We start from the raw sequence: 27,403 nt of genomic DNA, 5'->3' as shown, positions 1-27,403 counted from the left end.
AATTCTTTCTGTCCTCTTCTCTCAAAGATGAGGCATGTTTTTTAATCACTGTGCACGTTCTGACAGTCTAGTGAACATTTGGAAATAGGCAACGTTCTGGGTTAGGGCCAAATTCTGATTTTTACAACCCAGAACAAGAAAAGGAGCCAAACTATCACTTTGGGGACATTTGAAGACACCATGTGCTACACTTGCTATTGACAAATCCTCACTTGGAGCTGTCACTCGCTATTGTTTCACTCGATGGCTTTACTATATGTTTTATCAGTTCATAGATGTAGCTTTGTTTTGTTTTTTAAAGGGTGGGCATTGCAGAGAATGTCTAGTCTCAAACTCTGTCTATAATACCAGCACCCTAATCCAGTACACAAGCTCGGTGCTTTCTCAACTACGGAGAGATGTCTCTTTCCAAACCTTGGTACTAAGAGGTGACAAACATTGTTATCTATTCTCAAAGTGGAAAAATAAACCTATATTTGTTCTATTAGATTCCTATCTTCCTTCTTGATCCATCACTGCTTGTCACTGGCACCTCACCTGCAACTGCTTCATTCAGTTAAACAACTAGTTGTCAGGACGAATGATTCTTTCCTATGTTCAATGTGTTCCAGATTGTCGGTCCCCACTGATGCCCTTTATTTTATGATTTCTCAGTGACTCCTGGATGCCAGCACTTAGTGCCTTCTGTACTTTCCTCTTTGAGTAGTATTCCATGTATGGAGATACCTTTGCCTATTCGTCCTGATCCTGAGAATCAAGATTCTCTGTTCCTACATTCCATCTCTGGTGCTCCCATTCAATACATGACTTGAAGTCATTGTCCTTGACTTTGTTCTTTGTGATTACCCATATATTTTCCATCATCCCATCTCCCCCTTTCGGGAGCCAGTGTAGTTGCAGTGCATCTCTGATAGTTCTGGGCTTGTGTCTGATGTTTTATAGTGTCTTTTTTTTTTTTTTTAAATAAGTACATTAAATGGATATTTTTTCTCTTCTCTTGAAGTGAATTAGGTAAAGTCAATATACTTTTTCTTCTTCCAGTCTTTATGGCCTAAATTGTTTTTCAAAATATACCATAAAGGCTCAGGCCTCTTAGAATTGTCGCCAAAAATATCTCATAAATGTTGCCAGTTATACAAGGCCAGATGCATGAGGAACTGTGGTGCACTGGGACATGAGTCCTTCCTCATCACTGAACACTGTTTGGAGTAGTGTTGGAGTTAAATAGCTTATATTTCTGTCCTTCCTCCTTAAGACTGAACATACTCAGAAAACTTATAGCTGACGAAGTGGACTTTGTGCAACACGTCACTCAGCTTGACCTTCGAGACAATAAACTTGGTGATCTAGATGCTATGATCTTCAACAACATCGAAGTTCTGCATTGTGAGAGGAATCAGCTGGTGACACTGAACATTTGTGGCTATTTTCTAAAAGCACTCTATGCTTCTTCTAATGGTAAGTAGCACACTCCACCCCAGCCGGTCTGTTTACCCAGCACCGTCAGCCATGGCTTACCGACACTCTTACCTCATCTCTTAAATAAGTGTCAAATCCTTTCTAGATAAAAGGCATAAAAGAAAGATGTTGGCTTGGTATTTACTTAAATCAGAAGGAAAGATTTTATTGTTCCTTTCTTGTTTTTAATTTATCATGATAAATTGTTTCCACTGGTCATTTGTTTCTTCTGATTAACATAAGGGGCAAAGTAAAATGTTCCACTGGCTACTTGATTAAATACTAGATAGAGGGTAGAAGCAAAATCCACTGTAGGGATTGGGAAAAGATCTTTACTAATCCTACATCTGACAGAGGGCTAGACTCCAATATATACAAAGAACTCAAGAAATGAAACTCTAGAGAATCAAATAATCCTATTAAAAAATGAGGTACAGAGCTAAACAAAGAATTCTCAACTGAGGAATATTGAATGACTGAGAAGCACCTAAAGAAATGCTCAATATCCCTAGTCATCAGGGAAATGCAAATCAAAACAACCCTGAAATTCTACATTCATGAAAACATACATGAAATATCAGTCAGAATGGCTAAGATCAAATCTCAGGTGACAGCAGATGCTGGTGAGGATGTGGAGAAAGAAGAACACTTCTCCTCTGTTGGTGAGATTGTAAACTGGTACAACCACTCTGGAAATCAATTTGGCGGTTCCTCAGAAAATTGGACCTAGTACTACCTGAGGACCCAGCTATACCACTCCTGTGCATATACCCAAAAGAAGTTCCAACATCTAACAAGGAAACATGTTTCACCATGTTCATAGCAGCCTTGTTTATAATAGCCAGAAGCTGGAAAGAACCCAGATGTCCTTCAACATAGGAATGGATACAGAAATTGTGGTACATATACACAATGGAGTACTACTCGGCTATTAAAAACAATGACAATGAAATTCCTAGGCAAATGGATGGAACTTGAAGCTATCATTCTGAGTGAGGTAACCCAGTCACAAAAGAACACTCAGTGTATGTACTCATTTATAAGTGGATACTAGCCCAAATAGCTTGAATACCCAAGAAACAATTAACAGACCTTATGGAGCTCAAAGAGAAGGGAGACCAGAAGGTAGGAGCCTCAGTCCTTCTTAGAAGGGAGAACAAAATGCTCATGGAAAGAAATAAAGGGACAAATAGTGGAGCAGGGATTGGAGAAAAGATTATCCAGAGACTGCCTTACCTGGGGATCTACCCCATATGCAGCCACTAAACCCAAGCACTATTGCTGATGCCAAGTAGTGATTACTGGCAGGAACTAGATATGGATGCCTCCTCAGAGGTTCTGCCAGAGTCATACTGATACAGAGGAGGGTACTAACCATCAGACTGAACACGAGGGCCCCAATGAAGGAGCTGGAGAAAGGGCTGAAGGAGCTGAAAGGGTCTGCAACCCCATGGGAAGAACAAATGATCAACTAACCAAAGCCACCACAGCTCCTAGGGACTAAAACACCAACCAATGAGCACACATGGAGAGGCCCGTGGCCCAAGGTGCATATGTATGCAGCAGAGGATGGCATTTTCTGACATCAATGGGAGGAAAGGCCTTTGGAAGGCTTGTTTTCCCAGTGTAGGAGAACCCCAAGGTGCTGAGGTGGGAGAGGAAGCACCTTTATGGAGACAATGGGAGGGGGAGGGGGATGAGATTGGGGGAAAGGGATAACACCTGAAATGTAAATGTAGAGAATATTCAATTAAAAAACCCCTATATTCTAATGTCAAAAAGAAGAGGAGAAAAAGAAGGAGGAGGAGGAGGAGGAGGAAGAGGAGGGGGGGAGGAGGAGAAGGAGGAGGAGGAGGAGGAGGAAGAAGGAGAAGGAGAAGAAGAAGGAGAAGAAGAAGAAAGTCCACTGTAGGCTCCATTTAAAACCTGCAATTTCATGATTTATTGACAATGGGGTTACTTGGAGATAAACCTGAACTAAGTATCCACTGGAATACCAATAGCAAGATTCTTAGCTATCTCATAAGACTGCTTATTTTCGGGTAATTCCTTAATCAAGGAATTATGGTGTGGAGCCTGATTTTGAGATTCTGAACACAGTATAATAATTCATAAGGATGTGGGAGAGATCTTTAGGACGATAGAGTGATGCTTAGAAACGTAACATGAGAGAGTGCACTAGGCAAGACACACTGAAGAGAGAGTACAACAATAATGCACGCCACCAGCTGTGCAGGCATCTAAGGTGGGCTTCGTGTGAGCTGAGGGAGCCTGGGCCTGCTCTGTAAGTGGGATTGAAGAGCTGGTACTGAGAGTGCTGCTGTAAGCCTCTCACAGCTGGGACCAGAGTGGGCACTAGATAAGGACAGAACGTATGAGCAAAGAGAGCAGGACTTTCAGAAACTACTCTGCCCAAGGGACAGAGCTCCAGACAGCGGTGTCACATTCATAAAGTTCAGAAGACCTTGTGGTTTGATTCGTGGAACTCATCTGTTGCTCTCCAGAGTATGCTGCTTCAGTTGTGAGGGACCCAAAGCAAGGATCATTTAAGTAACTTTTGAGGTACAGTTTAGTACACATAACACCGAGAAACCACATAAACTAATAGGAACAGAGAGTGAATGTCTTACAATTGCATACAAGATGTCTTTGTTCTCCCACAATTGTAACATTACAGAAGAAAATGCATTGCACTTCTTAACGTAGAGGAGAACAAAGAGCCATGTGGATAGTAGTAATGTACTTATGTTTTTCCTCCTAGAACTTGTTCACCTTGATGTCTACCCAGTTCCAAATTATCTGTCTTACATGGATGTCTCAAGGTAAGAAGACAGCATCCCATAGAAATGTTGGCTCTTCTGAGAATTCTTTAGATGATTCTATCCAAACCTATGGCAATGTTTTTAATAGACTTTGAAGGAAAGTAATCTTAAGTTATTTTAAAATAGTAAAGATCAAACTTAATTTAAAATTTCATCTTTAAAAAATGCAACCAACTGCCTTTTGGATGCCATCTTTTTGGTTTTCTTCCTAAACTGGGATTCAAACTCAATACCTCATCCAAGCTAAGCAAGCCCCTACCACTGAGGAAGAGGCCCCAGCTCTAGAACCAATTTGGACCTTACGTTAAGCCTGAAAGATTGGAGACCAGTGTGGCGTGAAGGTCCAGTCACCCTTAAGTATATTAACTGCACCTTGTGTTTTTCTCTGAGATTCTTTGTCACTTTGTTCACATCGACCTGCCAAGACTTCCGGAAGTTGCTGGGCTCTTAGTTTGTTTTAGGTAGGCAGACCCTCTGACTTTTAAGTAGCTTCCCTTTTGCAGTGGGAAACTATCTGTTGCAGTGCCTAAAAATAAAAAGATAGATTCTCTTCCCTTATGACATAAAGGCTAGTCATCTGTGACTACAGCATGCATTTATACAAGTGAAACTTCACTAATTTCAATATACTAAAATTGAAAGTCAATTTAAGGAAATACCCAAAATTTCAAAACACATGGGGCTCTGGGGCTCTGAAGATGCCACCTCCTGAGACATTTGAGGGTGTGACTGCATCCTTAGGATTCCACTGGCACTGTGAGTTGTAAAGCACACAAGCTTACATTGTGAAAGTATATACATGTAGCTATTTTAATGATAAGCACCTTTTCAGTTTGTTAGATATTTAAAGAATTATTCCAATTGTAACTTTATTATCACTTAGATATAAAGTTCCTTGGAGTGTTTAATGAAATTTCTAAAAAAAATTTCTACAGTTTTATTTAATTAAATTTAGACATTACTTAAGTTCTTTGGGTATGCCCCCCCCCCCCAGCCCTGGATATAACTTTTCATCTTTTAAATGAAAACAGGATTGTATACATAGGTACATATAAATACCTTGTGCAGATTTACTTCAAGAGAGCTGATTACAGAGTGAACCTGTTTCCATCTAACCTGCAGAATCTAATTGTCTAATGGTACCATTGAAAACCCGAGGTCAGAACCCTCAATAGTGCTCACCTTCCTTTATAAATCTCATGGTACATGTCTAACTCGTGTGCTTTACTTGTGTACACTGTGTACACTGCTCCCTAGGGTGTTAAGAAAGGCCTTTAGTAGGGAGCTTAGAGTTCTTTAGCACAGAGTTCTACATGCTTTTATCATTTATAGTTTTAATTTCCATCTGCTACAATTACATTGGTAAGGAATTTTCCCACATCTCTCTCTTATTAATCCATTTTCAGAAGTCAACTATTATTAAATAAAACAATTTTAGAGCACAACACGGCCAACTAACCACATCAGATCACTAATTCTAAGTCATACCTGGCCATGCACCATGTCACTCTCCTTCCCCACAGCTGCATCTTCACGGTGACACAGATTTGAGGATTATTTTTAATGCCAGTGAAAAAGATGTACATTTGAAAATAAAAAATTTGTTAGTTGATCGTTTGCCTTAACTCGATCACTGTGTATTTTTCCCTATGGTAGTCCTCTTTCTGAGTCTGCAGTGGTCTCTAAAGACTTGTTAACATCTGAGAGGTACAAGTCCTTTAGATGTTAGAAATGATGCAGATGATGCAGATTTGTGTTAGCTTTTTCTTTTTCTCTATTATAATGATTCGTGCTGGTTTTAAAATACTGTGACTACATATATCCTTTTAACCTTGCTTTGGAGATTGGCATTTCTCGTAAAGTTTTACTTTTCTGTAGTTTTGAGCTTAGAAGTACATTTGAGGAACTGGAGAGCTGGCCCAGTAGTAAAGAGTATGTAGTGTTCTCGCAGAGAATTGTAGTTCACTCCCAGCACCTACACCAGTGACTTACTACTGGCTATAGCTCCAGCTCCGAGATCCTCTGCCCTCTTCTGGCCTCAGTGGGCACCTGCATGAATGTATACATGTATACAGACACATATAAATTAAAGAAAAAATTAGACTAGATATTTAAGGCCAGATTTAATTTTTTAAGTTGTAATTTTTATGTTCTCATCTTTAGAAACTGCCTAGAAAGTGTGCCTGAGTGGGTATGTGAAAGCCGGAAGTTAGAAGTTTTGGATATTGGCCATAATCAAATATGTGAACTTCCTGCCCGGTAAGCATTTCAGATCGAATGAAAGGACACGAAATGATAGATGGTTGGAAATAATGTGGTAGCTTAGTGTTTATCTTGTTAGCGGGTTGGTTTGAGTCCCAAGAGACTCTGTATTTTAGAATGTATTCATTGTTTTTTATTCATGTATCATCATGGGATGGAGACTTTTTAGTTTGACATTGCAAATCTATACTAGGCAGTAGTGTTGACTGGAAAATTATAAATAAACCAAAAGAAATGTTAAGAGACTTAGCAAACAATATAAATGGTTTACCTCTGGGAATCTTAATTCTTTCAGAATCTCTACTGTCTGTTGACAGCATGTCTACCTTACCATGGACAAGTTTTGTTTTCCCAGGGATATAATTTTGTTGGTGGTGGGACACAAGGCAGGTGGATATTGTTAGATCACTAAACCTTGAAACTGCAAACTATATTGTGTTTTTCTCTTTGAATTCAGAGTTGGAGTAAGAGACCTACAAGTTTCACTTTCTCTCCTTTAACATTTACCTTTGTTCATCATTTGTGTTCTTTTAGAAGTGTTGAGGGGTGTGAATGTGTTCCAGTGACACGTGGAGGCTGGAGGACTGCCTCGGGGAGGGGCTCAGTCCTCAGTGTGCCTTGGAGAAGTCAGGTCTTTATACATACTGATGGTGTGTTAGGCTAGCTGGCCCTTGCACTTCTGGAGACCCTTATTTCACCCATGGAAGCACAAGGACTTCCTGCACCATTTCTGGCTTTTGCATGTTTCAGGATCTGAATGCCAGTTGCTAAGCCTCACCATGAGTTCTACCCACTGTGCCACCTTCCCAGTCCATCATGATTTGTTCTTTATTAACAAGATTTTTAAAACAGTCATATGATGATTTGTAGCATCCATAGAAAAAGATAAAACTCTTCCAGTAGAATAGTTGCTCTAATAGTGGCCAATAGACTAGCCAGCTAGTTAGTAAACAACAGGAGAAGTCTTTCCCGGGCTGTCATGAAGAACATTCTATGATGAATCTAGTGTTCATCTTGATGCTCCCATGTCTACACGGGAGACCTGGCATTTGAAGTGTGGCTCTTCTGACTATGGCACTCACTGTTAATTTTAAGTAATAACTAAACTTAATTGATGGCCAGTTGATGGCAAACTTTAAAGTTTGATTATTTCAATGCTTTTAGCCAATTATAGGACAGAGAAAACTTGTTATCAATGTACAATTAAAAATATCAATGATAGAAATAACATGCAGTTTAAACTTTATTTGATCTTTTACTTCAGTCTTCTTTTAGTTGACTCATACAAGTGTGAGAAGGGCCTGGGAAGAAGGTTTCATCGCTAAAGTGCCTATCACACAAGAATAAGGACCTAAGTTTGGAACCTCATTACCCACAGAAAAAGGCCATGTGTAGCTGCATGTATCTAATCCTAGCACTGGGAAGCAAACACAGGCAGGTCCCTGTAGTTCAGTGGTCAGCCAGTTTAATTCAGTTGGTGGGCTGTGGGTTCAGTGGGAGACCCTGCCTCAAAAATATAGAGTGATTGAGGAAGATAGCCAGTGTGACTTCTGTTATCTATGTACACACACACACACACACAGAGAGAGAGAGAGAGAGAGAGAGAGAGAGAGAGAGAGAGAGAACATCTGAGATGTACCTAGTTCTAATGGAAAACTATAGGTAGAGAGACACTGAATGTCAAGTATTAGTAATAGTAGTACTAAAAGCATTTTTAGATGTAGTCATACAATAAGAATTTTATTGTTTTACTTTTTAATGTGGCACCTAGGAGTTTATAATGGCATATGTAACTCTTGCTGTGTTGTAATAAAATGCCTCCAAGTTACATTTCAGTCACTGACACGACTAATTTCTCTTTGTTCTTAACCATCATAATGCCCATGAGTGTGATCCATTAAAAACATTTTCTGCCCCAGAGTTAATTGGGCTTTTAATTGACCTCATGCAGCAGTCATCACTAGAGACAGACAGACACAGCCCATGTCCAGTGCTTCTAGAAGAGGAACACTGAAAAAGAATGGCCACATATGGGAAAGAAAATTGTTGGAAAATTTTTTACCATTGCCTTTTTTGCTATTCTTTGGTGTTGTCTTTCTCTCCTCTTATTTCTCAGTCTAACAGGTATCACATCAGTGACTAAATGTGCTTTCACATTAGTACAAAATGCACACTTTAGCTGAGCTGTTTGTTTGTTTACCATTTTCCAAAGCCAGTCTTTGGTTCTGCACTAGTATAGGCTTTTGGGGATCTAAAGAAATGCTTATTCAAAGCAAATACCAAGTGTTATATTATCATAGAGTTTAGTGTTTTGTATTTTTAACTGAGAACAAAACCAATGCCTATTGCTTCCTCCCTCTGGGTATTTAGCTGAAGATTTGGGTGATGTAGTTGGTGGTATAGTCTTTACGTAAAAGTGATTGATTAGAATTGATTCAGTATTTAAACTTTGTGTCTCTAAGGAAGGTATATGATGAGTTTAACAAAACAAGTTATTTATTAATGAAAATATATTAATAGGAAAGTAATATTTTAATGTATAGATAACATCCAGAAGGATTGACCTGAACTGAGTTAGCATCTGATGGACTGATACTGCAGTTAATGGAACCCACCCATTCTATTCTCTGTAGTATAAAACTATGCATCCCTAAATTATACAGGCATTGGGGAGAGAAAAAGGGAAGACTGAATTTTAACGTATGAATAAAGTAAATGTAACATTTTCTCATTTGTATTTATAAAAGCTTCATGTTCTGAAGAGTTTGTTTACTGTTTATCTTCTCTGCAAAGATTGCTCAGCCATGTTTGGACAGGACATCATGGATCTAGAGAAGCATACAGCGGGTGGCACTCACCTTCTCACTCAAGATTAGACAAAGCTCTTTGTGTCTCCCTCTATGAAATGAATATAGAAAGTACTTTCATACAAATAGCTCCAAGTGTGTATTAAAATAAACCTGCTAAAGCTGGAGAAATACCTCAGCAGTTTGGAGCACTGGCAGCTCCGACGTAAGACTGAGTTCAGTTCCTAGCACTCACATGGTAGTTCATAACCATGTTCACTCTGGTGTTAGGATATGTGATGTCCTCTTCAGACTGCCACAGGCACCAGGCAACCATGTGGTGTGCATACATACATACAGGGAAAACATTTGTATACACTAACTAAAATAAATAAATTTAATAAAACATTAAAATGAACTTGTTAGCGTGCACTGAATTGTATAAATTGTGGAATGATAGTTACTCAAGTCTTTCTCTTTTTTAACCCTCATCCTAAATTAGCCTTATATAAATAGTTGTCTTCTCCTTTTGTGTGTTTTCATACAGCTTGTTTTGTAACAGTAGTCTCCGGAAGTTGTTGGCAGGACACAACCGGTTGGCCAGGCTTCCTGAAAGGCTGGAGAGAACATCAGTGGAGGTCTTAGATGTACAGCATAACCAGATCATTGAGCTCCCACCAAACCTCCTCATGAAGGCTGACAGGTAAGCATTTTCCCTGTCTTCAGTATTACAGGGCGTGTCACTAAGGATGTCTTCACCTATTATCTGAGCTCATTGGTAGGAACTTCTCTCTCTCCCAGGTGTATGAATACAACATGGCTTAGCTAGCCACCTTTCTACTATTTTATATGGAATAGAGAAAACGGCATATCTTCTCTAGTTTCACTGTTCTTTACAGAAAGGTATTTTGTACTGTGGCTAAGTATGCATCATGGGAATGAGATGTGAACTCATACACTGCTCCTTAGACAGGAGTTGTGTGGGCCATTTTAGGGCTTAGCTTAATTATCTGATTGTCTTCATTTTATTTCCTGCTGCCATGGTAAAGCACCCTGATAAAAGAAATTTAAGAAAGACTGGTTTATTTGCCTCACAATTCCAAGTCATAATTTCTTCACTGTAGGGAAGTTAAGGAAGCAGGAACTTGAAAGAGTTGGTCATATTATATACATAGTCGAGTGCTGAGAACAATGAATTAATGTGCTCATGTTAATGTTCAACTTAAACACAATCCTCTACTCTTACGTTATCCAGGAATGGTGCCACCCACAGTCAGTGGGTGTTCTCAGTAACTGAAAATTTACCTTTAGTTTTTTAAGATGCTAGAAATTGAACCCTAGGCCTGATGTCTACCGGGCTATAGACAAATATTTTACCAACCAGCTTCCACTCATATTTAGGTAAATTGATATTTTCAGTTTTCCTAAATAACTTGTATCTAAGCATTTGAAGAAGTTGATTTGACATGAGGGATTAATTTAGATGTTAAATGAAATTCTAATTTTGAAATTCAGTAAACATTTAAATAATTGGAGGTTGAGAGAAGAACCACATCTTAGGCAAGTTGTAAACCTTGTCAGCTTCTGGGAGAAAGGAGACGGAGAAGAGGAAGGGGAAAGGTAGATCTCTGTCATGGTCAGCTGTGGAGGTCTACAAGCGCTTTAGAGTGAAGCACTGGATAGCAGAGAGAACACCTGAGTGAGGACTGGGGCTTTTCAGGAAGGAGCCTTGACACAGACTTGAGGTACACAGTTTCAGTTGTGATTGATTTGTTATAGTTGATGGCTCAGCAACTGTACCTGATGCTATAGGACATTGAAAATTAGTGACTATAACTGTTACCACCAAGTTGCTTCAGCTTTAATGTGTAACTTGAAAAAAAACCTGTACAGTGAACATAATAGAATTTAAAAAGTTTTAATTGGGTAGTGTTTTATTTTCCTTTACAATTTAATAAATACTTGATAACTGCACATGGCGTAAGGCTGCTTGGTAGTTCAGAAAGATCACAGCGATGGTGTTTAGAAGTTAAATTTAAGAGGACAGAAAAGACAGAAAATAGGGACAGCCTGGCATATTGGTATGAGGAAGAACACTTTGTTGCTGTATGATGAAATGAATTTACTGTTTTGTGTTTAACGGGTAGCTACAGTTATTACTGAAATCACCTGAATTACTCTTTCAGCTTGCTCTGTAGTTCAAATCTTAACAATAGTTATCACAAAATACTTTTTGTGATAATAAATTGTTTTCAGCTCTAGGTTAGGTATTATAACTGAGAAATAGCATGTGTTGATCTGCTTTCCCTGTTAGCAGGAATTTTTTTTTATAACCAGAGAAGGGAATCTACTTTCAATTAGGTGACTTTCAGTAAAGTCTTCATGTCTCTCCTGGAGCTTGGGGTCCATCCTATTAGCATTCTTATGACTTGATCACCAAGTTATGAAGTTAAGTTTTCTACTCACCTTTGAATTTTATTGCTTAGTTCATACTCTGTACTTGAATTGAAATGTCACTGTATAAATATTAACATACGCATTTATGAGAATTAAAATAAATATATATTTTAAAATAAATATAAGGTCATACCTCAAAGTTGTAGATGGATGTGAAATTTGAAGGACCATATATTGTTAAGAAATTAATTGATTTTGCATCTTGAGAGAAAGCAGAATTTGGTTCTGTTGGGTAAACTGGTAAATATTCTAATCCTCATCTTGCTGAACATCTTTTTGCTGAGAGTTCTCGTGATGAAAACACCAAAGGAGTTTTCAGATACATAATTGTCACCAGCAGATGGTCGGAGGAAGGCTAGGTAATTCCCCGTGGGTCATCAGAGTGAATGAGTCACAGCCAGAGGTACTTCTAGCCTTCTGTTCTTTCTTGGAATCTTGGCAGTGGCTGACTCCCTGTCCACCTAGCATCTTCATGCACATTTGATGGCCAGATAGCTTCTCCCAATGGACTTAGTCCAACTAACAAAGCTGGCACAGATGTGTTTAAAGGGAAGGTGCATGGATCCCAGTACTGGTGGGACCCAGATCTATTTTTATACCTGGTTGGAGTAGCAGAGGGACACTCAGAGATAGAAGATGGGGGTGGGGACATCCATGTGCCAATGAGACTTGTGGTATTTTTCTTGTGCTCATTAACTATCCCTAGAGTATTAGTCACACCATAACCATAAGCTTGAGTGACTCAGAAAGAATATGTGTAAATATCAAAGGAGCTAAAAGAGAACAGAGAATCAGAGGAGAGTGATCAATTGGCCATGACAACTGGTGCCTTTTGGCAAAGGCAGATATTTCTGGCATTTTGAAAAGCTGAGTTGCCTACACTTCTTTATGTGAGCTATCTTTGAAGTTGTGATGTTTTGGGAGATGTGGTAGATTAAGTGTTTCTAAAAGTATGTCTTCAGAAGCCTCTAGAGAACTTGCAGATTCCTGGCTTTTATCTCCATTCTACTGACTTAGATGTTAGAGAGAGAGCTGGAACCAGCATGTTTAACAAGGCCAGCATCATAATTGTAGTACATGAGGTCTTGCAGACATTGAAAGCTCAAGGTGACCGTGGGAGGTTCTTTGACAGAGACCTACCAAAGAAGACTTACTTATCCACAGGAAGGTGCAGGGAGGATCAACAAGCGTGCTGTCTGCTATGCAGGATGTACGTTGGTGACCTTTGTCACCCACTCTCTAGAACCCTCATAATAGGTGGATCATTCCATCTGCTGCTGGTGCTCACAGGGGTCATCTGTTCTTAGGTGACCACAAGAATGTGTTACGATGGGAGGTGTGCACAGTTGTGAATTCCACACAAGACTGAACCCTTGCAGTTAGATACTGAGTGTACTCCTGACTCACTTATCAAGACTAACTGAGGTTACATCTGAGCTGCCGCTCCTCTGAGAGCTCCCAGGGTAATTGTGAAGCACATCCCTGTTGTGAGCTGCTGGCCAAGAGCAGCTGTATGGGGAGCACTGCTCTTTTAGCTTCCTCCCAGTGGCATATTATCCAATCTTAGCTTCCAGAGAGGTAAAGCTAAAGAAAAAGGTTTCAGCAAGCAGGCTCAAATTGCCTCCCACCATCTTACTCTCAGGCTGGGAGACACTCTGCAGGACAGTGGACGGGAGTGGCAGCGTGGACTACAGCTACCATCCCAAGCTTAGGTAAATTGAGTGCGGTGCAGAGGCTGCCCACTTGGCCTGGTGGCGGGAAGCAGAGCAGGAGCAGGAATGTAAAGAAGGAATGTTCTGTGAACAGAACACTGGAGGATACAGCATCCATCTGCTTTCAATCCAAACAAAATTCCTTAGGCTAATTCCTTTGGTTCCAAAGACTTAGAATCTCATAGACAGGATAGAGATGTAGCTCAGTGGTTAGGAGGACCAGAGTTCCTGCAGAGGACCCAAGTTTACTTCCCAGCATGCAGGCTCTGCTTCTCACAGTTGCCTGTAACTCCGGCTCTGAGAGGTTTGATACTTTCTGGTCTTCATGGGCACTGTACTCAAGTACAGCAAGCCTACACACACATGCACATAATTTAAAATCCCTTGAATACTCTCATAAATATTCAGATGCCATGAAAACCAACAGGGAAACGATGAACATATACATAATAACAATGCCTAAGAAACAACAAAGAACACACATCCTCCCCTAAGTTATCATTAAGACAAAAATGTACAAAAGGCAACATTCCAAGCTGAATTAAATATATTTGTGAGCATTAGGGAATATAAAAATGAAAAATATTGGGAAGTTTAGAACAAAAATGGACAAATGGGAAGAGAAGTCATTAAATTCATAAAATGGAAGAAATAATAATTATTTTATAAATGAACAGCATATTACCAAGTGGATAAAGGGTAATAATCTTGATTAAAAATTCAGAAAGAAGCATCAAAGAAAAGCAGAGAAGTGAAAGTGAACTGAAGAAATAAAAAGGTTAGAGATGAAGAGGGTGTGGAAAACCAGCTCTGAAGGAACAGAATTTGCATATCAGAAGCTTGCAGAACAGAGAAAGGACTGGGACAGATTTCTTTCTGACTCATAAGTATATTTGACAAGAACTACTAAGTTGGGGCCTTGGACACTGTATTAACTCTCAGATCTAATAGTAAGATTTAGGTTCTGAAAAATAGTTTCAGGGCTATATTAAAAGATTGGTTAAAGGGACTTAAAGGGACATTTATTTAGATAGTCACTAGACCTCAAAAGTATTAATGCAAAGCAATAATGGAGCAATATTTTAAAAACTGATCAAAGTATAACCTAAACTTTTTATAGCAGGCCAAGTTCTCTTTAAGAATAAACAGAGACTTAGATGTGAAAACTAAAAATGCCATAAAGAAGAAGTTAGAGGTAAATTAATGTGAATGGAAGAGGGAACAGAAGAGCAGCTTTGTGGGTAAGTCCTTGAAGAGCAATGATGTAAAACAGTCAACAAAACTGGTACTTAAAACTGTAATCCAAAGAATATTTTTGGTAGTGCATTGAAGATGTTACAGTAGGAAAATGATAAGCCAGACAGTAATGATCATATACAAATCCAATGGCAGCTGGGGAAATGGTGCAGTTGGCAAAGTGCTTGCCATACAAGCATGGAGACCTGCAGATTGCCAACCCCACAGGTAGAAAGCCAGGAGTGGTAGCTCAAGTCTGCAGCCCCACTGCTGGGAGGCAGACAGGAAGATTCCTATAGCTTGTCAGAAGACAGACAGGAATTTAGCTGAATGAGTGAGTTCTTGGCTCAGTGAGAGGCCCTGCCTGCCTTGAAAGCTAAGGAGGAAAGTGACTGAGGAAAGCATCCAGTTCAGCATTAACCTCTTGCTTTCATATGCACAGTGCACACACTCTTGTTAGGATCTAGGATCATCTAGTGACAATGTATAAGTACTAGGTAACTGTTGGAACAAATCCACTTTCCTTTTTAAAAAATCCTATAGAAAAAAAGTGTGTCTGCATGTAATATAATAGCTGAGTCAAAACATCAAGCACACATGTGAACACACACACATACACACACACACTCACACTTATCAATACATAAGATTGCACTTAGCTATCCTCAACAGTAAAATTACCCATGTCCATTAGATGATAGATTGGTGAACAAAATGTTGTGTATCTATTTGTGAACTATGATTTATATGCTAGAAAGCTTTTAATAAGAAGATAGAGATTGAGGGACACTTTACTGCCCTTGTATGCACACACCATAATTCTAAAAGCCATTTTTAATTATATATATATATATATATATATATATATATATATATATATATATATATATATATATGAGTTAATGTACACTTACATGCCAGAAGAGGGCATCAGATACCATGATAGTTTGTTATGAGCCATTATGTGGTTGCTGGGATCTCTTCAGCCTCCTAAAAGTAACTTTTTAGGAACCTCTGGTGTGTTTCTGTTAGGGCTGGTAATGGGAATAGGATGCCCACTATTTCTACTGCTATTTAATGGCACATTAAATATATTAGCCATGAAATTATACAAAAATTAACTATAGGCATCAGAATTAGTAATAAAGTGCTAAGTTTTTTGTTTGCATAAAATATAATAGCATACCAAGAAACCTAATAAATAACTCATTCTTAAACACTTCAGTTGGGTAGGGTAAGAGGATATAATATTTATTGCAGGGAGCTTTATATGTACAAGCAATAGATAATATAGTCAGTATGTTGATTACAAACCCCCATTTAAAATGGCATTAGGAAAGGTTGGATGCTTAGGAATAAATTTAAGAAATGTTCAAAAATTATATGAAGAAAATATCAAAAACAAACAAAAAAAGATATCAGTAAACCAGAACTGATTCTAACACTAGAGCTGACCAAACACAAGATGAACTCAAAAGTAAATCAGAAAAAATGCTGTTTCTGGGACAGACTTAGTAATAAATGCAAAATAAAAGTAATGAATTATTCTTTATAGCATAAAATAAATGGCTGTAAGTCTTCATTTGCACAAAGTAAAAAATTGAGTAGATGAATAGGAATTCTCTTTATAGTTAATTCCAAACAGCTAACATAAGTAAAAAGAGTCACATCATTGAAAAAAAAATGTTAAAAGCAAAAGATATGAAGGAAGAGCCAACAAGCTGGGTTTGGCTGCTGAAGTCACTTTGGCACTCAAGATGATGACCCAAGTGCTTCCTGAGACCCATACATTAAAAGGAGAGAACCAACACTTGCAAGTTGTTTCCTGATTCTACATAGCAGAAAACCATGAACCAAACCCACCAATACGCATAAGAGTGGATAAATAAATAAAATTTAGAGAGAAAGTATGATAAGAAGTGGGATGTTGACTTAGGATATCAGTATTAACTGACTTCCCTGCAAATTTAATAACTACCAGGTTGGCGAAAATAGCAGTGTAAGTGGTTATAATTGATAATACCAAGTAATCTGAGCTAATGTTGACTGTAGTATGACACTGGCTTTGTGCCCCTTCTAAAATGGTAAACTGAGAATGGTGCAACTTTTGGTCTCTGCTTTATTCTCATGATGATGGGCCATGGAGCAAGCCACTTAGAATAACATTCTCCATGGCCTTATTCTACAGAGGAGCCATGTAGCAACTCAGATGCAGTGGCATCTGCACACCTGTATGCTAGTGATGAAAAACAAAGAATATGGAGTAACTTCCTTGTCTTGCTCACTTTTCTATTGCTATGATAAAATACCATGACCAAGGTAACTTAGAAGAAAGTACTTAATGGGGGTTCCAGTTTCAGAGGGGGAGTCATGGCCGTTGTGGTAGAAACATGGCAGCAGGTAGACAGGCATGATATTCAAGCAGTGATTGAAAGCTTATTTCTGATCCACAAGGACAAGACAGAAAGAGAACAAGAGAGAGCTAACTCAGAATGGTGTGGGCTTTGAAACATCAGAGTTTTCTCACAGTGACACATCTCCTCCAGCAAGGCCATGTGTTCCACAAACCAAGGACCAAGTCTTCAAATATATATAAGTCTAGGGGGCCACCTCAATTTTATGTGACCTTATTCTATCAACTGTGGAGCAACACATTTAGAGTAACATTCTACAAAATGATTATCTGGAACCTTCGAAGGTATCAGTCATGTAAGAGACATACTCGTGAGAGAAGCATGATTAGAGAAGACAGGGTGTGTGCTGGCCCTTGTGAGGAACACAGCAGGATAATTGGCACACATAGAATTCAGTCTGAAGATGTGTCTACCGCACTGTATCAGTATTAACTAATTCAAGCCATTAAAATTAACTGTTGTGTTCAGCAGCTTGTTAAATATGTGTTGTTTTATATGTTCACTTAAAGCCTCTATTGTCCAAATCCTTAGATCTTCCTGATAGCATTGACTTAAGTGTGTAAGATTTAATGTCCTTCACCCTTATTTCTTACTTTATCATACTAATCTTAAACCATTAACAATTAACAATCTTGGTCATGTTTTCAAACTGCTTAGTGGGCTATAATATGAGGATAGTGGGCTATAACTACTCTTAAAAGTTAGTGGTGTCAAAAAAAAAAAAAAAAAAAAAAAAAAAGGTGTGGCGTTCCGGTAGCTCGCCAGCACTGGTGGCGCGGGCCGGTAGGATTTGCTGAAGGAGGCAGAGGCAGGAGGATCTCTGAGTTCAAGGCCAGCCTGGATTACACATTAAAAAAAAAAAAAAAGTTAGTAGTGTCAGGCCTACTGGCTCCTATCAGTGGTCTCAGCATTCAGAAGGATGACGCAGGAGAATTTCTATTTGAAGCCGGATGGGGCTATGCAGTGAAATCCTGTCTTAAAAAGTCCACAATGGCAATGAGTAAGACTAAGTGCTGTTGCATGAACTTTGAGTTGTGCATCTGTATTGCATGTGTATAGTCCAGCCGCATAAAACTTACGTGCCAAGTAGTCATCGTGGAATGTTGGAAAGGCCATAAAAGTATTTGTCTTGTGAAAGTGATGTTAAAAGATAAACAATAAAAAAAATATATGTTGTATTGTGTAACACCTTAAAACATGGGACACAGAAGTCAAGGAATAACCTACAAGTAGAGTATTTTGTATCTTGGCCACTGGATTAAAATAGAGAACAAGGCCTAGCACCTATCCCAAAACTTAATCCAAAACATAGTGCCTGACGTCCTGCCACAGGATAAGTCTGTTGTGGCACTGAACTCTAGAGGCAGGAAGTGGCTTTTTGTCTTGCTGTGGCTTCCCAAGTGCTCTTGGGAGGGAACCACATCTGTGCCGTGTTTTCTGTGCCTTTTGCTTTCTGCTAAGAGGAGGTGTTGAGCTCAGAGCTGTTGATGATAAGACTCTATTGAAGTGTCATGCACACAGCCTCCTCACATTGGCCCAGCTATCTCTGCCAGACCCCAGCAGCTTGCGAGAAAGGGGCCTGTGAAGTCATTCTTGGAGAAGGTCTTAGTCCTGTTTCTAGCATCTGAATGCTGGAAGATGTGTAAGGAGTAGTGGGCTGTTGAAACTGATGAAATTCCTGTCGGTGCCACTCATCTCTGTGTGACCATTGTCAAGTGATCTGCTTTTCTCTGCTTCACTTTCTATCTTCTCGGAAATGAGGAACGTCTAGGATCATGAGAACATCCAGAAAGATGGAAAAGAGGGGCGCCCTCTGCTTCCTATAAAGCACCTTTGAAATGAAAGCGTGGGAAGCACTTTATTGCCTTTTCTTTAATTAGATGTTATGTTGTGAGCAGAGCTACGTGGCTGAAACATCTTTACATTAAACAGTCTTCCATGCTGATATTATAGAAGCTGGTAAAGGGAAGTTTAAGAATAGTTAGCACATCACAGTGGCTTGAGGGATGTAGCTTGTTCAGGTTGAACACACGGGGAAGGCTGATGCAGCTTGTGAAGTCAGTTGGTGTCTACACTGGAGGATTTTACCCATTACAGTCCTCCTCCTGTTCTTTCTGGAGGAAGGATGACATCTAGACCACTAAATATACTCAGTTCAGCACCTGCTACAATATTCACATTGTTCACTATTCAAATTGAAGAAAGAGAGTAGATGTTGCATAGTTTTCCTGGGATCATGATAGAATAAAAATTGTGTCAGTCCACATATTTGGCATTAACACAGTTGTGCTTTATGTGATTCAAAACCATCCTTTGAAGCTAACAATCACAGTTCCAGCTAACTTAGCTTCATGTCTTGAAGGAGTATAGTACAAGGTTTCCCCACTCTTAATTTTCTGTGGAGTGTAGAAAGTTCCATACAAGCTGGCAATTTCAAGCTGCCAAGGAGAAGTTCTGGGAAATAATTTTCTTCCTCTTGTTCAGATGGGAGAGCTTTTGAGGTCCCGTTTGCAGCTTTATAGATGTGCACTGGTGTGTCAGTGTTTTTAGAACAATATTTCCCCCTTCCTGGTCTAAACTATGCAAATATTCATGGTCTCATTCTCTCTGAGGTCTTTCATGTGTCTTTCACTGCACATTTCCTAGAGAATTGTATTTTAATAGTTGTTAGATGGTTTCCCAACTGACCCTACTGCATGATATTTTAAGGGCAATAAAAATGCAATTCTTAAGTTTTAATTTATCCTAATTCTATACAGAGTAAGTTCTTAACTGGCGTACTTAAATCAGCTTGTAGAAATGGGACCTAACAAATAAAGAATTCTGTTAGAAACTGGTTTTCTTCCTAAGACCAATTTGAAAACTGTGACCTTTTACTCTCTACTCTGTTACACAGATCTCATTTCCTACAGTTCCTTGGGGTTTCTTCAGTCCACTTCAACCCTCACCTACCCACCCTGCTTTCTTTAAGTGTCAACAGAATACATGTTTCCTTAATTTGGGGGAAGCTGCTTTTCCTCAGATAAATAGTGGAGTTGGGTGTGTGTTTAAGTGGGGTGTGTGTACAGAATTGCATGTTAAATTAGTATATGAGGACTGAGCACGAAAAAGGGCTCCTAATGTAAGCCTTTAAAATTTTTCCAAAATAGAAAATAACTGTACCCAACATTCTATATTGCTCCTTTTTAAATTTTTTTCTCAACATATGCTAGAGCAGCCCAGAGCTCATATTTGATATTTAATCCAAGATGATGTTTTAAATAATTTTATTAATTCTTTGGTAACTTATACAATGAATTTTGATTATATTCATCCCCCTTTTCTCCAACTTCTCCTTCCCTCCCTCCTTTGTGTTCTCATTCTTATACTCTCCTTCCCTCCTTTAATCAGTCAAGTCCAGTTTGTGCTTCCTTCATATTCTTGGAGAGGGTTGCACCAGAGCATGGAGATCATACCATTAAAGAAAACTAGCTATTCCTCTCCTAAAAGCTTTCAAATGCCAGTAGCTCTTCGACTACGGGTGGAACTTCATGCCTACCCGTCCCCTTTATGCCCACCTGTCCTCTTCCTGCTGGGATGGTATTTTTCCTGGCTTGAGTTTGCAAAGACCTTATGGGTACTGTCACAACTGTTGTGACTTCCTATGTTCACCTGCCCTATTGTATCTGGAAGACAGTTTCCTTATAGACATCTACACCCCTGTCTCTTACCAGTCTTTCTGCCCCCTCTCTCACAGTGATCCCTGAGCCTGGAGGGTTGGATGTGGTTTGCACGTCGTATTTAGGGCTGGATCCTTTGCAATCTCTTATTCTCTGAATGTTGGCCAGTTTACCAACTGTTTGTGCTCTGTGAGAATGGTTTATTTCCTATGGCACATGTCTCTGCTGGGCACATGGAGGTGTCCTCAAACTTTGGCTGGCGACCCTGTGCACTGAGCACCTGTATAGCCTGGTATCTGAGTCCAAAACTATGGCATATTCTGTCACCACCCTGTCCTTCCTGTCCCTGTGGAGAATTTGGAACCTGATGGAGGCATGGGTTCTCTCCCTGTCCTCTGCGCTGCATTGTTCTCTGACTTGTGTTTCACAGTAAGTGGAAGGAAGTGATTTGGTTTATTTTCGGTATAAACCTGTTGTTTGTATTTTACCCATTGTTCACACCATCCTCTGGTAACCATGGCAGCACGCAGTATCTTTCCTGGATGTTTGAGTGTAAATTTTCTTAAAGTATTCTGTAAGTAGGGGAAATTACACAGCAAAATCCTAAGTGTAGGACCTGATGACTTTCTCAGAGTAAACGTGTGTATAACTAGCACTCGGTCTAAGGAGACAGAAACATGAAACAACCTCTCCTTGTACTCTCTCCTACCCGTGGGTGGTAGCCACCCTTCTCTGTCCAAGAACTGGTTGTGTCTGACAGGGACTGTATGTGATGAAACCGAGATGTCTCCAGCTGTGTTCAGCTCTGCGTGGCTTCTCTCAGCACTGTTTTCTGACAGTCAGCCCTTGGTTCAGTAGCTGTAACTCCTCATACCCTGCCACCAATCTCCATTGTGTTGCTACCGTGGAGACAGATCACCTCAAATAGCTGTGAGTACTAGACAGCAAAATGTTGTCCAACCTCATGGAAAAGGAGCACATCACCTCAGGGTTTAGTTGTATTGTGATCTAACTGAATTGTTTTGAGTATAAAAAATCCCTTATTTTAAAAATGTGATTACCACTTTCTTCCAGATTATTAGTATTACCTCTTTTATTTTCTACCAGTAAAAGGTGATTTGACTTTGTGTTTAATCCAGATAGTTATTATGTTAAACATATGTTATGTTATGTTATGTTATGTTATGTTATGTAGGCCAGGGATCCATACACCTGCTGAATTTAACTCCCCGAACCCAGGACCTGTCTTTTTGTTTCTGCTTCTAAGCCCATTTCTAAACTCTGAATTTACTGAGGGAGCTGAACTAGAGCTCCATCTTATTAATGGGCATTCCTGCATTTTGTCTCTGCAGCCTGAGATTCCTGAATGCATCTGCAAACAAACTGGAAACCCTGCCTCCAGCCACACTTTCTGAGGAGACAAGCAGTATATTACAGGAGTTGTACCTGACAAACAACAGCCTCACCGATAAGTGTGTGCCCTTGTTAACAGGGCACCCCCGTCTGAAGATCCTACACATGGCTTATAACCGGCTTCAGAGCTTCCCAGCAAGGTAAGGGGTTTGTAAAGTGCTGTTCTTACACACATATTCACAGAAGGATAAATCACAGCAGAAGCTTTGACCCCAGGTGACTAAAGTGTGCTTGCTCTTTTTCCTCATTTACTGTTATGCAAGCTGAAACCAAAGGTATTCCCTTACAACAACTGTATTGGTTTTTCTAATATGAATATATCCAAAACCCAAACCACTAAAATGTTCTTAAGATTTTCAAATAAGATGTTTTTCAGTAGCTGTTTGTGTGTTGCTTCTCTTTAGCTACTAAGTTTTATTTGAAAAACAAAACCCACTAATGTGCTTGTAAGAGTTGGAATGTGGGGTGACTGGAGAGATGGGACATGTTGCTCTTGTGAAGGACCTAGGTTCAGATTTCCAGCACCCATATGACGGCTCACAACTCCCTCTAGCTGCAGTCCAGGAGATACAGCACCTCTCTGACCTCTTCTGACCTCTAGAGATGCCATACATGTAGTACATACATACATATGCAGGCAAAGTGTTTATATAAATTAATAAATTATCTTTTAACAAAATAGTTGGCAGTTGAATCTTACCAAGTAATGGTATCCTGCTGAGCAATATTATCAGTACTTCTAAGTATAAATTTCTCTAGAGTGATAAAGAAAAGCTTTTCTTTACTGAAGTTTACATTATATTTTTATTTTATTTTTGGGTTTTGGAGACAAAGTTTCTTTGTGAAGCCCTGGGTGTCTTAAAACTATCCCTGTAGACCAGGCTGGCCTTAAATTCACAGAGATCAGTTTGCTCTGCCTCTCGAGTTCTGGGATTAAAGGTGTGCGTCCCCACCACTCGCAACTTTTAGTTTTTAAATAGACTTTTGTTCTTACACATATTTATACACACTGAAAGAAAGAAAAGGGAGAGACAGACAGACAGACAACTCTAGAAAGAGGATTCAGTGGTTAGGAGTGCTTGCTTGTCTTTCAAAAGACTTTTTTGTTCTCTTTACCCCAAAATTGGCTCAACCACCTATAACTCCAATTCTAGGAGACCTGACACCCTCCTCTGGACTCCCCAACTACCTACATGCATGAGCACACATACACATAAGCAAGCAATGAAAAATTTTAAATATATTTGATAGAATTTTGTTTATATTTTCCACCTAATACAAACTGTTGTAGAAACTTAGTAGTAGCATTTTTTGAGATTATTTTGATATAGTATTTAATAAAACAGTGCATTTGTAGTTTTAAATTTATTTATGGTATTTTGAACACTTAGTGGAATACAAAGACAATGCTTTGGGAGCGGGCATGGCCATACATAGTAATGTGACTAAGAGCTTCTCTTGTCCAGTTTTGGGTGGTTATCTGTGTATGAAAAACAGTCATTGGCTGTGCCCCAGTTACACATTGCAGGCATCAATCACTAACATGAAGATTACAGAAGATTTTTATGTACTTGGAAAAAATCTTGCTATGATTTCTTTCCCATAGGGTTATAATATGTAGTATCTCCCTAAAACCTGCACTCCTGGAAGCCTTCCTGTCTCCTTCAGAGTAGACCACTAGCCAGATGGTTGGGAGCTCGCTCCAGTAATGAAGCCACTGCTCAGCCACCTTCTTTCTGTGTTGAGAAATAAAACCTTTTCCTTCCGTGGGCCTAGTTTTTATACCTCCCCTCGTTTTTCATGCCCCATTGCTGATAGATTTCTTCATATTTTTTTTAAATATGAGGAACCACATAGTAAAACATACCTAAATTGTAGATGTCATAAATTTACTACCTCAGACTCTATATTACTATTTGTTCTATAAGCACAGCGCCTGGTGGATGTGTTTTATGACATCTAAAGACATGGTTTCATAAGAAAACTTGTTATATCTGAGACATATGTTTTTATCAAGCAAAGAAAGAGGTAATCTTTCACATTTCAGAGGAGGTGACACAGCAATAGTGTTCCCTGATGTGGTTTTTCAAATGTGTTGGAACAAGTGGAGCTATGAGAAGATAAAATAGCAGGGGCTGTAAACTCATGAGGATTGTCACAGTCCCTGGCTGCTCATCACCAGGGTGGGAAATGGATCTAAGGAGTGAATGCTGCAAGGGTGGACTTGGTCTGTCCTCCAGACTGACAGAAAGTGAGAAACTGTTGTACATTGTCCTACAGCCATTTGTATTTTTATGTTAATTCCACTTCCCTAAGAAGGGCTGCCTAGTCCAGTACTCAGGTGACTTCATCAGAAGCTTCCCATTTTAATTAGTAAAATAAAGGCCAAGGCTGTGGTTGAGCCGGGGAAGGGTAAGTGGAGGGGACAGGGAGGACAGAGGAGGATCAAGATGGAGCTCGGGAAGGAAGAATTGGATCCTTAATAATGAGTCAAATAAAGTGGACTTAATTGACTAACGTTAGGTAGTTATGAACATTTAAGGATTTTACAAGGCAGTTTGTATCTTTGTCCATTTGCTGTAATCTTATTGTGTAGAGGGTCTGTGGATTGAGAGTTTGATTTATAAACCTGTATGAAAAGCTGCCGGGCCATAGAGCCATGTTTCTGCTGGGTGGGGTGGTGATTTCACCGGGGACGGAGGCAGTCGTGCGGACAGAGTGAGACCACGATGGCGGTGGCAGCTTGGACTGAGTGACAGTCTGTGCACTGACGCCATACTAGAAGTGGCATAGCAGAGTGAGACAGCAGGGCTGATAAAGAGATAAGCTATTCCATTCTTAATATTTACTGCAACAAGAAACTCTGGTCCTTAGGCCATGCCCTAATTGCTTACTTTCATTATTAAGATTACAGATGTTTAAAAAAGTTGTTCTTAAATACAATGCTAAATTACATTGTAACAGGCCATTAAGGTAAGGTTGAGGTGATGGAACCATCTTGGAATGAAGAAAAGGTGAACTGTATGACTTCCAACCTACCCTGCTCCTCACTTCCACTTTGTAATCACTGATGGTGCCAGACAGGTTTGGGTGCTGCGTCTAAGAACAAAAGCTGACAAATACTTCTCTGCATCTTCCTGAACATTCATCTCCAACACAAAGAAGTCACGCCACCCTAAGCTCAGAACAGTTACAGTGATTCTCACTAGCTTTTGACCAGTTTATCTAGGATTTCCGCTAGAATTCAAACTAAGCTATGTGGTCAAAGGAAATTTCAGAGGAAAAGAACCTCCTTTTTCCTTCATGTTGTTTGTTACTTTAAAAGTTGAACACAAGTGTTATGTAAGAAAAAAGGAAATGGCAAAACATTTTGTTACTCAAAAGCAACAGTAAAAAGTATTTATAAAAATGACTATTATAAGTGAATCATATAATATTTCATAAATTCCTCTTTTTTTCTCATTGTGTCTCTGCACTTAAATTGTCTTATAGTTAACTGATAATTTTCCTGTTCATTTCTTTAGTAAAATGGCAAAACTGGAGGAACTTGAAGAAATTGATGTCAGTGGGAATAAGCTGAAAGCCATCCCAACAACAATCATGAACTGCAGGCGCATGCACACAGTGATTGCTCACTCCAACTGTATCGAAGTCTTTCCTGAAGTTATGCAGCTTCCAGAAGTCAAGGTTTGTGGGTGATCGTGGACCCCAGGCTTCAAGTCAGCAAAGAGTTTCCTTCCCAAACATAGTGAGGGGCTGTGCTGGGTGGCTTTCACACACCTAGAAGGTGACAATAGGAGTAGACTTTTAAGTCTACGATTTTTAATTATACGTTATAAAATATGGCCTTACTGAGTGAAAAAGTAATTCTATCCTAGCATTTCCCTTAGATTTCTTAATTCAAAAGTCAATGCTTTCTGTTTCTGCCGAGATCTTTCATTTTCTGCTGTTGTCTCTCACACACTTTGCACTTCTCTCTTAAGGTTTTATTTATTTTCATTTGCGTGTTTTAAGTGTTTGTCTGTATACGTAGTGCTTCTTAAGAATAAAGTGTATTCCATGTGTACCTGGTGCCTGTGAAAGCCAGAAGAGGCCATGGATCCCCTTGAACTGCAGGTTGTGAGCTGCAAGTCAGTGCTGAGCTCCAGACCCTGGTCCACGTGGCTGTGGAATCATTTCTGCAGCCCTAACACCCCCTTTGCTTGATTCTGTTGCTGCTTTTAAATTTCTTTTTCTTTGATTCATTTTCTTCCATTTTCTTATGTTGTAGCATTTTTCATTTCTAGCTCCTCCATTACAAATAGATCCAGTAATACCTGACTTCAGGAGTCTAGTGGCTGGAGTTTAAGTAATAGAGCAAGCTTGTCTTTTTGGAGGTTTTGGTTTGTTTGTTTGGTTGGTTTTTTATATACCCAAATTGCTGTTGAAAAAAATTAGTTTTCTTTTATAAGTCTAAATGGGTATTATATGTATCATATATACCACATATGTATTTTATATATATATATATATATATATATATATATACATGTATACGTGTATATGTATATATCATACACAATAATAACAAGCTTTAAAATCGGCAATAGGGCTTATTTTGCTGTGAAGACTTTAATAGATTTATTAAACATTTAAGCCAGGAATTTTCTTTTGGAAAGTTAAAATGTGTCAATATACTATATATAGATACACATACATGGAAAGAGAAAGACGATATATACATATATATTTGTGTATGAATGTACAAATGTATATATACCATATCTATGCCGATCATATATATATAAAATAGCGACGCTCAGGCCATCTGTCTCTGGGAACAGCGGAGATCCAGAGATGAAGGCCTTGTGAGACTGCACTTCGAGTAGCTGAGGTGCAGAGAGGTCTGGGTTGAGCACACGGAAAACATGCCCCACCACCCCTATTGGTTCAGGGGAGCAGGAACTCTGCCTCAACACCCCACTCTCATCTATGGACAGATCATGGAAACAAAATCTAAACAAGGACACAGTGAAACTAGAAGAGGTTATGAATTAATTGGAATTAATAGACATCTACAGAACATTTCGTCCTAAAAGAAAAGAATACACAATCTTCTCAGCACCTCATGGCACCTTCTCCAAAATTGACCATATAATCGGTCACAAAACAAGCCTCAATAGATATAAGAAGATTGAAATACAT

General features: G+C 39.2%; 1 protein-coding gene across 1 annotated transcript in view; it reads left to right on the top strand.

Moving 5' to 3' along the window:
* The window catches only part of PHLPP1 (PH domain and leucine rich repeat protein phosphatase 1), a gene marked incomplete at its 5' end in the record, with an annotated part of 196,198 nt that overhangs the window by 145,629 nt on the left and 23,166 nt on the right, over positions 1-27,403 (top strand). The window contains 6 exons of the mRNA XM_080926865.1: positions 1,256-1,458; positions 4,220-4,280; positions 6,444-6,539; positions 9,876-10,031; positions 22,159-22,359; positions 25,744-25,906. Coding sequence (XP_080782991.1) covers positions 1,256-1,458; positions 4,220-4,280; positions 6,444-6,539; positions 9,876-10,031; positions 22,159-22,359; positions 25,744-25,906 — 880 coding nt within the window. The remainder of the gene's footprint in view (positions 1-1,255; positions 1,459-4,219; positions 4,281-6,443; positions 6,540-9,875; positions 10,032-22,158; positions 22,360-25,743; positions 25,907-27,403) is intronic.

Source organism: Micromys minutus (assembly GCF_963924665.1).
Source record: "Micromys minutus genome assembly, chromosome: 12".
In the NCBI taxonomy this organism is placed as follows: domain Eukaryota; kingdom Metazoa; phylum Chordata; class Mammalia; order Rodentia; family Muridae; genus Micromys; species Micromys minutus.
This window is presented reverse-complemented; position numbering and strand designations above follow the sequence as displayed.